The sequence below is a fragment of the Clupea harengus genome, chromosome 10, assembly GCF_900700415.2.
Source record: "Clupea harengus chromosome 10, Ch_v2.0.2, whole genome shotgun sequence".
Taxonomy (NCBI): Eukaryota; Metazoa; Chordata; class Actinopteri; order Clupeiformes; family Clupeidae; genus Clupea; species Clupea harengus.
This window is the reverse complement of record NC_045161.1, coordinates 26,229,545-26,242,092: the sequence shown is the minus strand read 5'-3', so window position 1 is coordinate 26,242,092 and position 12,548 is coordinate 26,229,545. Positions and strand designations below refer to the sequence as shown.

The 12,548-nt window shown below is 43.4% G+C and overlaps 1 protein-coding gene across 1 annotated transcript; it reads left to right on the top strand.

Annotated features, from left to right (window-relative positions):
* Window positions 1-54: 54 nt before the first annotated feature.
* On the top strand, window positions 55-12,475 carry fsd1 (fibronectin type III and SPRY domain containing 1). Its single transcript, XM_031574603.2, has 13 exons — window positions 55-332; window positions 1,616-1,711; window positions 2,527-2,658; window positions 4,497-4,598; window positions 5,023-5,045; window positions 5,551-5,672; window positions 5,793-6,002; window positions 6,528-6,626; window positions 8,404-8,551; window positions 8,971-9,053; window positions 9,845-10,096; window positions 10,448-10,536; window positions 10,776-12,475. Exons 1-13 carry the CDS (start codon window positions 318-320, stop codon window positions 10,884-10,886), a joined length of 1,482 nt encoding a protein of 493 aa, XP_031430463.1. The 5' UTR covers window positions 55-317; the 3' UTR covers window positions 10,887-12,475.
* Window positions 12,476-12,548: the final 73 nt, after the last annotated feature.

Below are 12,548 nucleotides of genomic sequence, written 5' to 3'. Positions count from 1 at the left end.
AAAATGATTAGTCATACTTGCATTGTACGTCTTTACAGAAAAATGGCCCATAACGTCTAAAAATAGTGTTGCTACGCGATTTAGTACGCTGACACTTTTATGGGTATAAAATGTACTACATTACCCATAACTCCTATTTTTTTTAGCACTTGCGCACTTCTGACCATAGCCCGGGACGTCGATTGAGGATGCACTGCACCCGGGCAGCATCAGCACCAGAATAGTGAAAGGTTGGGTGTATATTCGTCGCTGAAGTAGTGGAAAAGAACTGTCTTTGGACTATTTTAACGTTGCAATTGGCACCGTAAGCGTGCAGCATGGGGGAGCACAAGGTAAGAAGCAATTGGAGGCGTGTATATACCAATACCGCCTATTCTATGATTAACATTACAAAGACAGCATAGCGGAATGGGTGCGCGAGAACACTTTGCTAGAGACATGTTATGCTGTATTTAGCGTACAGTTGATTTAACACCTTTCTTACGCGTATTTCTATGGAAATACTTGACATTCAGGAAAAAATTTAGATAAACTGGGTCCCTCTAAATCTATAACTCTGCTGGTGGTACAATAGTGCGGTTAGTGTTGTGTTCGTTGCTGGTGGCCGCGCCTGGCCGTGACAGGACACGGACAAAACATCGATTCAGTGTTTAAATTTGCACCGGTTCATCCTTTGCCACAGCGTAGCAGTGTACAGCCAGCTTTGATCAGATGTGAACTCAACCAGCCTTATTTTGTGAATGAGGGTTTTAGGACTGTGCTGCACATCTGTTGTGAATCGCTGATAGGTAATGGCGTAAAGCCTCTTCCGTCTCAAGGAGCATTGCATTCGCTTTCCTCACTGAACCGATTAGACGGGCGTGGAGAGGACGTCGAGAGGGGGTCTGGAAATGTGAAACTGTTCTGTCGGAGGCTTACTTGTTTATCGATCGGTTGCTCAATTAACACGCCTTTTCGCAGCTGGGAACACGGGCTACACGCATTATCAAGTTATGAATGCGCATTCAGTGTTTGGCCAAGCTTCTTTACAGGCTTTTGTGATGTAATACTATCCCCGATGAGCGGTTCAGGGAGTGATTCATATGCAGACTATGACAGCACACCTGCGACAGATCTGATGTAGGCAAGCCTACTGCTACAGTGACCGTAGCCTACTTATGCCATTCAGAATGCTGAATAATAATCTAATAAACATTCTCAGTTGCTTTGTTATTTGGTGCAATGTATCAGTATCAATGTATCAGTAGCCTACACGCTTGAGCCTTGGGCATTGAACACACCCACTACATTTTATGAAGTCGACTTTTTCATATTTTATTATGAATTCCATACATGCCATTCTGTAGTCCTCAGTGAGGTTCTTCACAGTTCTACTTTTCTTTACCTTTATTTGAATAGCTTTTGTTATCTCAAATAAATGTGTCTGTGATGGTCATTCTGAAAAGTCTGTCTTCAGGCTGTCTCTCATGCATTCCCTGAGGTAGAATTTCATGACATCCTCATTGAGAAGTACAGTCTGCGTCCTGATACTTGAGGCCTGTAGATTATTCTGTTAGCCAAGCTCGCCCGGGATGAGATTGTGTGACTTACTCTGACTTACCCATCTTCGCTACAGGAGTCTCTTCGGAAGATCATCACCACCTTGGCTCTGAAGAATGAGGAGATCCAGAATTTCGTCTGCTGTCTCAAGCAAAGTCTGCAGAATTTGGAGGTAGGCTACTCCCAGACTCCTGCTCATTAAGTTAGATAACTGAAATGCCCCAACACAAGTCAAAGGTGCCTATCCTAAAAGAGTCGTTGAACATTTACCATTGTTTCACTAGTTCCCCCATTGGAATGTTTAATTTAGAGTTTAGTTTAATTTAGTAGCTGGCTGTGGGCCTGGAGTGCCTATAACGGAGATCGGTGTGCAAACTGACACCCCCTATGAATATTGGGTAATGTGAGCTTAGAACTACGTATCAGTGAAATGGAGGAGAATGGGGAAGAGGTGGGATGCTTTGCAACACTGGAGCCCGTGGTGTACTGGTATAAAATGTCCTAAATTGCAGAGGTGGCAATGGTCAATCACTCCTATGGGCTCTTCCCGAACTTTGTTTAGAAAAACATCATTAATAGATTGAGAGACTATCATTTTGAACTCTCTCTCTCTCTCTTAGTTATTACACTAATTGCTCAACAACCCAGTCTAGATCAAGGCCAGGTCCTTTGCTTAAGGCAGCTATGTGGTAATCCACAGCATGTTGACTATGTTTTGTTCACTTCATGAAGCATCAGCCTTTCATTCTAAGTGCACCCTCCCAATCCTGTTATCGCCCCATTCCTGGCAGTTAAACGAAGGTCATAGGCAGAAGAAACGCTGTCTGGCTTGCTTGCTTGTGTGGTGCACTTTTCCTGGGTGGCAGCTGCAGTGAAATATCTGATGATGTTACAATAAAAGCGGGCGGGGGGCCAGAAAAGTGGTGCCCGAATGGAGTCTGACTGGGGTGCTCTCTCATCCCCGTACCGTTGTCACGGTGACTGCAGGCCAACTCCACGCGCGTGCAGGATGATTTGGAGTCGGAGTTCAGCTCCCTGCACACAGTGCTGAACGAGCTGAAGGACGGCATGCTCACACGCGTCAAACAGGAGCGGGCCAGCCGCACATATGAACTACAGGTCTGTGTGTGTGCGTGTGCGTGTGCGTGTGCGTGCACATGGGATTGTGTGTGTCTGTCTTCATCTATGTAAATGTGTGTATGTGACTTTGCCCATATAATTGTGTCAGTGTGTGTCTGAAATGATGTGTATGTGTATGAGAGTGTGCCTGTGCGATTGTGTCAGTGTGTGTCTGTGTGGGATTGTGTGTGTGTGTGTGTGTGTGTGTGTGTGTGTGTGTGTGTGTGTGTGTGTGTGTGTGTATGTAGATGTGTCTGTATATGTGTGTATGTGTAATCTGATATATGTGTGCTTGTGATGTCTTAGTCCGTGTGAGAGACGAGAAAGTGCCTTGTGTGAGACTAGGCTAAGCCTGTTGAGTATGCGGATGGTAGTCAGGCCCTCAGATGGAGGTGAGGCGCTATGATAAGACCAAAGCTAATGATCATCCCCTTGGGGATTACTCAGACTGAGTTATAATCCTATCTTCATCATATCGGCCTTTGTGTGCCAGGCAGCCTCAGCCCATAGGCGGAGATCCCGGGGGGGACGGGGGGGACGTGTCCCCCCCTACCATAAAGTTGTCCCCCCCAACAATCATTGAAAACTAAAAAAAAAAAAAAAAAATTGATTTTTTTTTTTTTAATAAAAATACGACGACACAAGCGGTGTTAATTATAGACGTAAAAAAATTGTTTTTAAGTGTTGAAAAATCATGTTCCCCCTATTCCTCAAAGTGGTTTGGTTCACATGCTGTTTCCAACGGGCAGGGCTACCGGCAGCTCCGTGTTTCAGTTAATCAGCCCAGTAGCCTACACGGTCAGATTGTCAGACTGTTTCCTCCTCTGTCCCCTGTCGCTGCCGCTATGATACACGATATGTAAAGAGATTTACCTCATTCTCGAACGCAGTAAGAACATGTAAAGAAGAAGTTTTTTTTCTAAACTCCATTTACGAAGTTCCAATCGATATGCACAAATATACATAAGCTTATTCATGGATTGGCATGACAACGTGAACGTTTGCCGATAACACACGCATGCCGGTAATTAACACAGTTAAGATAGCTAGCTAAGTCTAGGACAATGTCCTGTCAGGGCAGGTTCATGCTAGTTAATAAATGTAGGTCTACATCTCAGTGCCTCTCCAGATTTGTTAAATTATCTGAAGTTAAATTAATGTCATCTTTTTCTGCGGTCCATGAACTATGTTGATATTGCAATATGGAGTGACAGTGGCGTAGGAGGTAGAGAAGTCGTATTGTAATCAAAAGGTTGCAAGTTCGATTCCCTGTTGAGCTGTTTTGTAACTTATTTTGAGCATCAAGTTCTCTTGAACTTTGGACATTATTTGTCTGTGAATAGATATTTCGTGTTAGTACATTTAATGCTGTTTAGATCATTCTAAAATGACTTCGAATCTCTGTTTGTAAATGTGATAAGAGAATTCGGTATTTAGCAGTTTATGCTAGCTCTCGTGAAAGCAATTTTTTCATGTCCCCCCCCGGAATTACACTCTGAAATTTGACCATGTATTGTCCCCCCCTACAATGAAATGGGATCTCCGCCCCTGCCTCAGCCACCACTCTTCAGTGCCAGACTACCATGTGTGAACTGTATGTGAAACTGACAGCAGACGCTCAACAGTGACACCAGAGTGTGTCTTAAAGACAACACATTTTCGCTTAATTAAAATGTGATTAAGACGGCTTTGTGGAAGATCTGCAGGTCTTCACTGTAATCTTCATTGTCCTAAAAGCATTTTTTTGTTGTAGGGACTGAGAGAGTGTTTCTTAACTGTTGTCATGGATGTTGGTGTTGTATGTGTCCTAATTCAGTATTTTTTGGATTCACTGACAGAATCAGTTGGGTGCCTGCACCAAAGCTCTGGAGAGCTCAGAAGAACTGCTGGAGGTAGCAAATCAGACAATCTGCTCCGCAGAAGCAGATGGCTTCACACAGGTACAGAACAGGCTGCTCTTAATCCAGACAGCAGATTCATGTTAAAGAAAAGCAATGGCATTCACATACAAGTATGTGACTGCTGAGCCAAAGTGGAAGTAGTTTTGCTAAACAGGAAGCTGGTTGATTATGAAAGTGTAAATAAATGCTTCTGCTCACTGAATTCATCATCTTGTTTATAAACCAACTTTTTCTTGTGTTTGTGACATGCAAAGCTAATTCTTCATTGATGAAAAATGAACTTGCCACTGTGAGCTCTCACTTGTTGTTGCTCTTTTGTTTACATGAGACAGAACTGTCATACTCTTTACTCTGTGGTGCTTCTTTCTATTGGTCATGATGCAGCTCAATCTCAAACTCAGTCTTGCTTCCAACCTCCTCCTCTCTTTGTTCCTCTCTTTGTCCTCTCCCTCTATGCTTCCAGGCGGCCAAAGACATTAAGGATAGGTACAGTGACCACTGTCCATTTGTAATCTGTAATCTCATCCTCAATCTTAGCCAAAGATACACAAGCAACCGAATCCTATTAGACGCTCAAACTTAAATTCACCTACCATGTCATCATCATCATCATCATCATCATAATCGTCGTCTTTCATAGAACTTCTCAGAGTCTCACTTTTCTCTTCATCCTCCTTGTGCTTTTGTTTGTTTTATTCACAGTCAGTCTCACAGTCTTTTTTTGTTTAAACTAGTTGCAGCATGTGACTTAAAAGGGCCCAATCATGGCTCTTCATAGAGATAATTCATAGTTACGTAGTGATGATTATTGAGATGATAATTTTCTTGTCTAGTAGGTAGTGCTAGTTTTAATTTGTGTGTGTGTGTGTGTGTGTGTGTGTGTGTGTGTGTGTGTGTGTGTGTGTGTGTGTGTGTGTGTGTGTGTGTGTGTGTGTGTGTGTGTGTGTGTGTGTGTGTGTGTGTGTGTGTGTGTGTGTGTGTGTGTGCGCAGTGTGACTATGGCGCCTGCCTTTCGTTTATCACTGAAGGCTAAGGTCAGTGATAACATGAACCACATGATGGTTGATTTTACCCAAGAGAGAGAGATGCTGCTGGCAATCAAATTTCTCCCAGGTGAGCAGACAACTCAACTCACAAATCCAAAAACATGGATCCAGAAAGTGTTCTTTCACTGGACCTCTCTCCCTTACCCTTGCTCTCTCTCTTATCCTCTTTCTTTCTCTCTCTCTGTAGTGCCTGCAACTCCAGAGATCTTGGTCTCTGAGTGCCAGGTGTGTGATAACACCGTGATGGTGACGTGGTCCTTGCCGGAGGCCGACTCCAAAATCGACCACTATGTTCTGGAACACCGCCGGACCAACCACGAGGGGCCGCCACGTGCCCGCGAGGACTACCCCTGGATGGTGTTGGAGGGCATCCGAGAGACTGAACACACCCTCACAGGTGAGGACACTGGGAAGTGAACCATCAACGTGAAGCTGAAATGTGGTGGCTCTCTTAAACACCTCCGAGTCTAACCCTATGGTGATCATTATGACAAATCAAAAGACATCATAAGTGATAAAGTCTGAAAAAGTGATACTGTCTGTGTCATTTAAAGCTGCTGAGAGGGTTGTTACCGATTCTTGCTATCTTCAGGCAAGCTGAACCATTATACGAGACTATAAAGACCTTTCGTTATGTGATGTGCATTTAAAATGACTGGAATCTGGAGTCTTGATCTTGATTGGTTAATACCACTGAAGCTTTGATTATAGCTTTGAGTCATTGCATTACAGAGGTCAGGAGAGTCCCTGAGATTTCTTCTCGTCTTTCAAAGAGCGTCTATTTTTATGATGTAAAGCCAGCTACCTTATTCTATAAAGCTATGAATCACTGCAGCTTTAAGTCTAATCAAAGCTTCTGGAAAAGGTGTGAGGTTCTTGTTTTCCCTCTGGTGTTTACACTACCGATGTTGTTTTTCCTCAGGGCTTCGCTTTGACACACGCTACATTAACTTTCGTGTTAAGGCGTGCAACAAGGCGGTGGCTGGGGAGTTCTCTGAACCGGTCACGCTGGAAACGCACGGTGAGTGGCAGTGATAGCAGACGTCACCAGCAGTCAAAACCATTGTTGAGAGATTCGACCAATGTGGAACTTGCTATCTTGACACATAACAGGTTGAAAGAAACTTTGTCAGGTTGTACCCAAATGCTTTCTGCATTCCTTCCCATTGACTGGTGATACCGTAGAACTGGACTTTCGTATTTAGGTGTGAAGACTGAAGGCACGCCTGCTGATAACACTTAGAGGGGACACAACACCCTTTTTTTCCTTTGTCTGTCACAAGGCGTGTCCCTTTGATCCTTCAAAGCTGCAGCAGGGAACCCTTGTAGAAATAACCTTTTGCCATATTTGCTAAAACTATGTCCTGGCAGTAGTACATGAGACAGACAATCTGTGAAAAAATCAGGCCACTATAACTTGAACATTTTAACGAGGACAACTTCCAGGTCCCGCTTCGCTCCAGCCCTGCCTCCAAAAGCCCTCCGCAGAGGAGGCTCTTGTGCAGGCGTTATCTACAGTAATATAATCTACAGAACTTCTTTCAGAGCTTAGAGGTTTGTCTGATAACAGAAACAGTCGTGAATAGCGCTACATAAACAGTAAACCACTTTATGACTTTGAGTTATGTCAAAGTTCAAGGACATTGCTCTGCAGGCCCAGGGCTATGCTGGAGGCTTTCTTAAGTCGTTATCTTACTGGGAATGAAACATGTTAGAACTGTACTATACAATTTATGACGAAGGAAAAGCATGTAATATCTTCAAGTGAACAGATTTACAATAGGAGAGCAGAGGCTAAATATCAGGACAAACACCAAACCGACACAAAAGCCTGGGCAACTTTCAAATAAAAAACATGCTAACCAGTAGCCTTAGCATCGGAAAAAAGCTAATGTTAGTCCGACTGCAACATCACAGGAACATGAGATATGCGCTACGGAGTGTTACTGTAACTGTTACCCTTTTAGCTTTATAGTTAATTTGTTTCGGTTGTCAAATCAAACATAAATCAAGCAGGGGGTACCTGCCTGTCGCTTTGCCTCTGTAGTTTTAGCTGCTCACTGAAGCTATTGAGTTTGAGTGAAAGCATGGGGGGGCTGCCTGCAACATGTGCACCTGCAGTGACTGACACTCTGTCAGACACGCCTCCTGGCTCTGATTGGTTGTTTTGATTCGGTCACGGTGGCATTATGGGCACTAGGTGGAGCCAGGGGAGCCTGATTGGTCTCATGCACTACTGTCAGGACATAATGACAAATATTATTATAATTATAATAAAATAATAATAAAAGTTATTTTTACAAGGGTAAGGGTACTGCAGGGTACTTTAACTTATTTCCAGTGAAAGCAATAATTCATTTTATATTTCTCTTTGTTACTGCAAACATATCATGTGACTATACATTTAATTCCATGGAGAACGTATTTAACAATGAAACATTGATTTTGCAGTCACAGCTTTTTGCTGAAACTGAAACTAGATCTACGCTCACATGTAAATCTGTGCCTTGGGTACTTTGTTCAGTACGTTGTACCGTCTTCAGACCAATGCTGATATAACCATGTAGCCATTTAATGACACAAAAGACCACATAACTCATTTTCAGCTTTACAATTGTGTTGATCAACTGGAGTAATAACATAAATAAACATTTAACTGGAATTTGCACTACTTTTAAATGCAACTCAAAAGCATGTTAATGTGTGTTTATCATTATCACATTTATCATACACTATTGCTTCCCATTCAGGTACCAGCCTAAGAAATGACTTCCCTTGTGTCTCTGTCTCCTCCACAGCCTTCACGTTTAAGCTGGACGCGGGTTCCTCCCACCAGAACCTGCGTGTGGAGGACCTCACTGTGGAGTGGGACAGCAGCGGGGGGAAGGTCCAGGACATGCGCAAGGACAAGAACCGGACCAACTCGCCTATGCACTCTCCCGCCAGGTCCCACTGTCTGCCCCCGTCTGTGTTCAGTCTGTCTGGGAGGAGATTTACTTTTACATGTAGTCATTTAGCGACTGCTTTTTACATGAAGTCCTTTAGCAGTCGCTTTTACATGTAGTCATTTAGCAGTCGCTTTTACATGTAGTCATTTAGCAGTCGCTTTTACATGTAGTCCTTTAGCAGTCGCTTTGACATGTAGTCGTTTAGCAGTCGCTTTTATCCAGAGCGATTTATGGTACACGTGTACATTTTCCTCAGTAGTTCATGTGTGCTCTTTGGGAATCAACCCAGTGTGTTGCTGTTAATAGCACCTTGTGCTACAGTGGGTCTGCCACAGGGACAGAGGTCTCGTCATCTCTCTCCTACCCTCATATCCTCTGACTCTCTCTTTTTCGACTTCTTTCTGTGTCCCTCTACAGATGTGCCATGATGTCTCCAAAGAGGACCCCCTCTGCTCGGGTGGGCAGAGACCGCTTCACTGCGGAGTCTTACACTGTGCTCGGTAAGGAGGCCAGGAGAACGTACCTAATGTATTTCACAGACACACACAGAAACACTTATGAGTGATGACCTCTGACCTCTGAACCATCGGTCGACCTTTTGCTTCTTCGGATAAAAAGAGCGTTTGTCCAAAACATATTGTACTGCTATACAGGACCATCTCTACAGTTCTCATTACACACCAGTAACTGCCAAGACAGATAGACAGGCATAGGCTATGTTCAGACTGCAGCCATATTGGATTTGTTTCTCAAATCAGATCTTTTGAGAAGACTGTCCACACTCTTATTCGCTAGTGATCAGATCGGATTTGTGCGTTCAAACATCACCAACCTGTTTGCATGGGTTGCTGTGGTGACGACGTAGGAGCAGTGTAGTGGCAGCATGAATTTCAGCACTTCCGTCACTCTCGATTTGACGTTGTCATTGTGTGTTGCAATGCCAGTGAAAAAAAAATAGATACTTTGAAATCCGATTTGAGCAGCCAGAGCATCCGGACTGAGATGCACTGGAATCACGTTTCAAACGACCTCCAAATATGGTTTGGATACGATTAGCAAAAATCCGATTCCATGTGTTATTTTGCTGCCCGGATTTTCAAAAATCATTCTGGATACAATCTGAATATGCCAAAGAACAGATTTGGGCTTGCAGCCTGAACAAGGCCCTATAGTCACACAAACATACAGAAGGTGACTCATATAAGTAGATAGACATGTGTTTGGTGTTGGTTGCACAATAATGATTAATGTTAACACTTAGTTTTGTGTTAATTCTCTGTCCTGTGCTCAGGTGACAGCATGATTGATGCAGGGCAACAGTACTGGGAGGTGAGCTTCGATAAGGAGAGCAAGGCGTTTGCAGTTGGGGTGGCACTACGTTCCCTGGGCCGCTTCGACCAGCTGGGCAAGAGCAATGCCTCCTGGTGTATCCACCTCAACAACTGGCTGCAGCAGAGCCTGACGGCCAAGCACAACAACAAGGCCCGCACACTCGAATGCCCCATCCCCGACCGCATCGGTGTCTACTGCAATTACGAGGAGGGTGAGTGCAAAACACTAATGCGGCTCTAAAGCCAAAGAAATCAATGTGGAAATATGGAAATTATTATAGTACTATACTACTGCTACTAAACTACTACTACAACTACTACTACTACTACTACTACATAAGACCAAACTTAAGCAGATGTTTTTCTTCACGTTGTAGGCTCATGATCATACACAGGTAGAGAGTCACATAATAGGGCTTCCCAGGTAGTCATCCCTATTGTTCCCAGTTATGTCTGACACATTCACAGCCACTACATTGAACATTACAGTTGAACCAGTGATTTAGCCGTGGTTGGACAGGGCATGGCCAGTCTATAATGACTAGTCTACATTCTTCTTCCAGGAACGTTGTCCTTTTACAACGCCAAAACCAAGTTTCTCATCCACACCTTCAGAACTAAGTTCCAGCAGCCTGTCATTCCTGCCTTTATGGTAAGATACACATCTGTCTGTAGAGCTCTTGATATGTTCATAGAGATTTATTATGAACACATCTGGAAGGGTCATTGTCATGGGGTTCTTCTTTAATTTGTACTGAAAATAAGGATTGAGGTGAAAATCGACCGCGGCAGACGTGTCTGTTTTATTGTAAAACTTAAAATACCCATGATATCATCTCAGAAGTCGTTCTGATGATTCTCTTCTCCCCCTCGCTCTATCGCCCCCTGTAGGTGTGGAATGGCAGTTTCTCCATCCACACAGGGCTGCAGGTGCCCAGCATCATACAGAGCGGCCAGAAGAGAAACAGCGGCACCAGCAGCTCCAACGCCAGCCTCACCTAGACCCCAGGAATCCCGGCCCTGCAGAACCCGTCCCCTTGTCCCGGACCTTCAGCACCGGCGCCGGTCCAGGAGCAAACTGTTCCCAGCACATGTCCTCGGCAGCAAGCATGGAGGCTCCTGGAGGCCCCAGCCACACCATCTTCACCACCTTCACCCACTCCACTTGTGGCTGGGGTTTAAGGGGGGTGGGGGAGGGGTAGAGGGCAGTGGTAGTCTGCCTCATTTCATCCAGCGCAATTTACTGTGCCTTTCAGTTCCCTAGAGTGGACAGTGAGGCCTGCTCACATATGTTAACACCCATGCTACAGAGATAGGCGCTGTAGGGTTTCAAAGAAAATTGTATTCTGATGTATGTATGTATGTGTGTGTGTGTGTGTGTGTGAGTATGTATGTATGTGTAATTGTGTGTTTGTGTCACAAAAGGCCAAATAACTCATTTTCAACTTTACAATTGTGTTGATCAACTGAAGTCATGTTAACATTTGATTGGAATTTGCACTACTTTTAAATGCAACTGAAAAGCATGTTAATGTAACTTTGTTTTGGCACACTGTCTGAACTTTCTTGTGGTATCTATATATTACACTCTGAATGTTGCGAATCGTAAGCCTATAACTCTACCAGCTGCTTTACCGTTCATAACATGTTTGTCACTGTCAAAATATCATACCAGGGTAGCACAATAGTCTGCTTGTAGTCATTTAAATAGTGGTAAACCTTAAAACAGAATGTATTTAATTCAGTATTGCCAACACTAATGCAAAGTAGATGAATGAGAACAAGGCCGTAAGCAGGCATTTGGCCCATAGCCCAGTGTGTTATATCAGCTGTATAGTAGTATTGCCCCTGTAGCTTGGATGGAAAACAAGAACTTGTTCAGCAACACGTTAGTTGGAGTAATGATTATTGAGTTTCATAAGATGATACTGTCAGAATAAAGGTGTAATTCAACAAATCCTGTACATTTCAAGACGAGGAATTATAAAATATGATGCAACATAGCACACACTTGAAGACGTTTCCTATTGTTTTTGCAAAGGATGTTTGAGTAAAGTTAACCAAAAACCCAATTAGAAAAAAATGCAATGCAGTGTTCTGGAAAATCCTTCTTCTGTGAAACTGTCTGAAAAGCTCAAAGGCTTTTTTTTAACCTGATCCTAAAAAGAAAAGTGCAGAATTCTGTTGTTTCATTCTCAGATTAGACCATTGACAAAGTGTTTCTGACAGCTGTATGGATTATGTGAAGGTGCTATGTAACCCCTTCAAGCTCAAGTAATGCTGCATTTATTTGCAAACAGATCTTCAATGAAATGTTTGAGTTTATTTACTTCTCGACAGTGTGTTCACCAGTCCGGACGTGTAATCATACACCTAGAATGGCAGCCAAGGTGCTTTCTGTAATTGTGAGTTCCCAGTAATGCAATGACAATGCTGCTAGCATTGTGTTAACTTGCATTGCTGAAGCGCTTCCTACCGTGGCTTTTAATCAAATGTCCTCTTACCAAGGACAGCAAATGTCACCCTGTACAGTCTTAATTTTACAGAATACTTGCCACACTTGTTAATTCAATAAAGTCAGCAAGATGACATGTTTTATTCCCACAGTCTCTGAATCATGTGAAGATGAACAGTCTATGACTGGCCATGAAAAGTGTACACTAT

Excerpts from the sequence above, each read along its gene's own strand:
- fsd1 (XM_031574603.2), top strand. Across the intron at positions 2,659-4,496 it reads GCCGCACATATGAACTACAG|AATCAGTTGGGTGCCTGCAC; the intron begins GTCTGTGTGTGT and ends ATTCACTGACAG. Across the intron at positions 5,673-5,792 it reads GGCAATCAAATTTCTCCCAG|TGCCTGCAACTCCAGAGATC; the intron begins GTGAGCAGACAA and ends CTCTCTCTGTAG.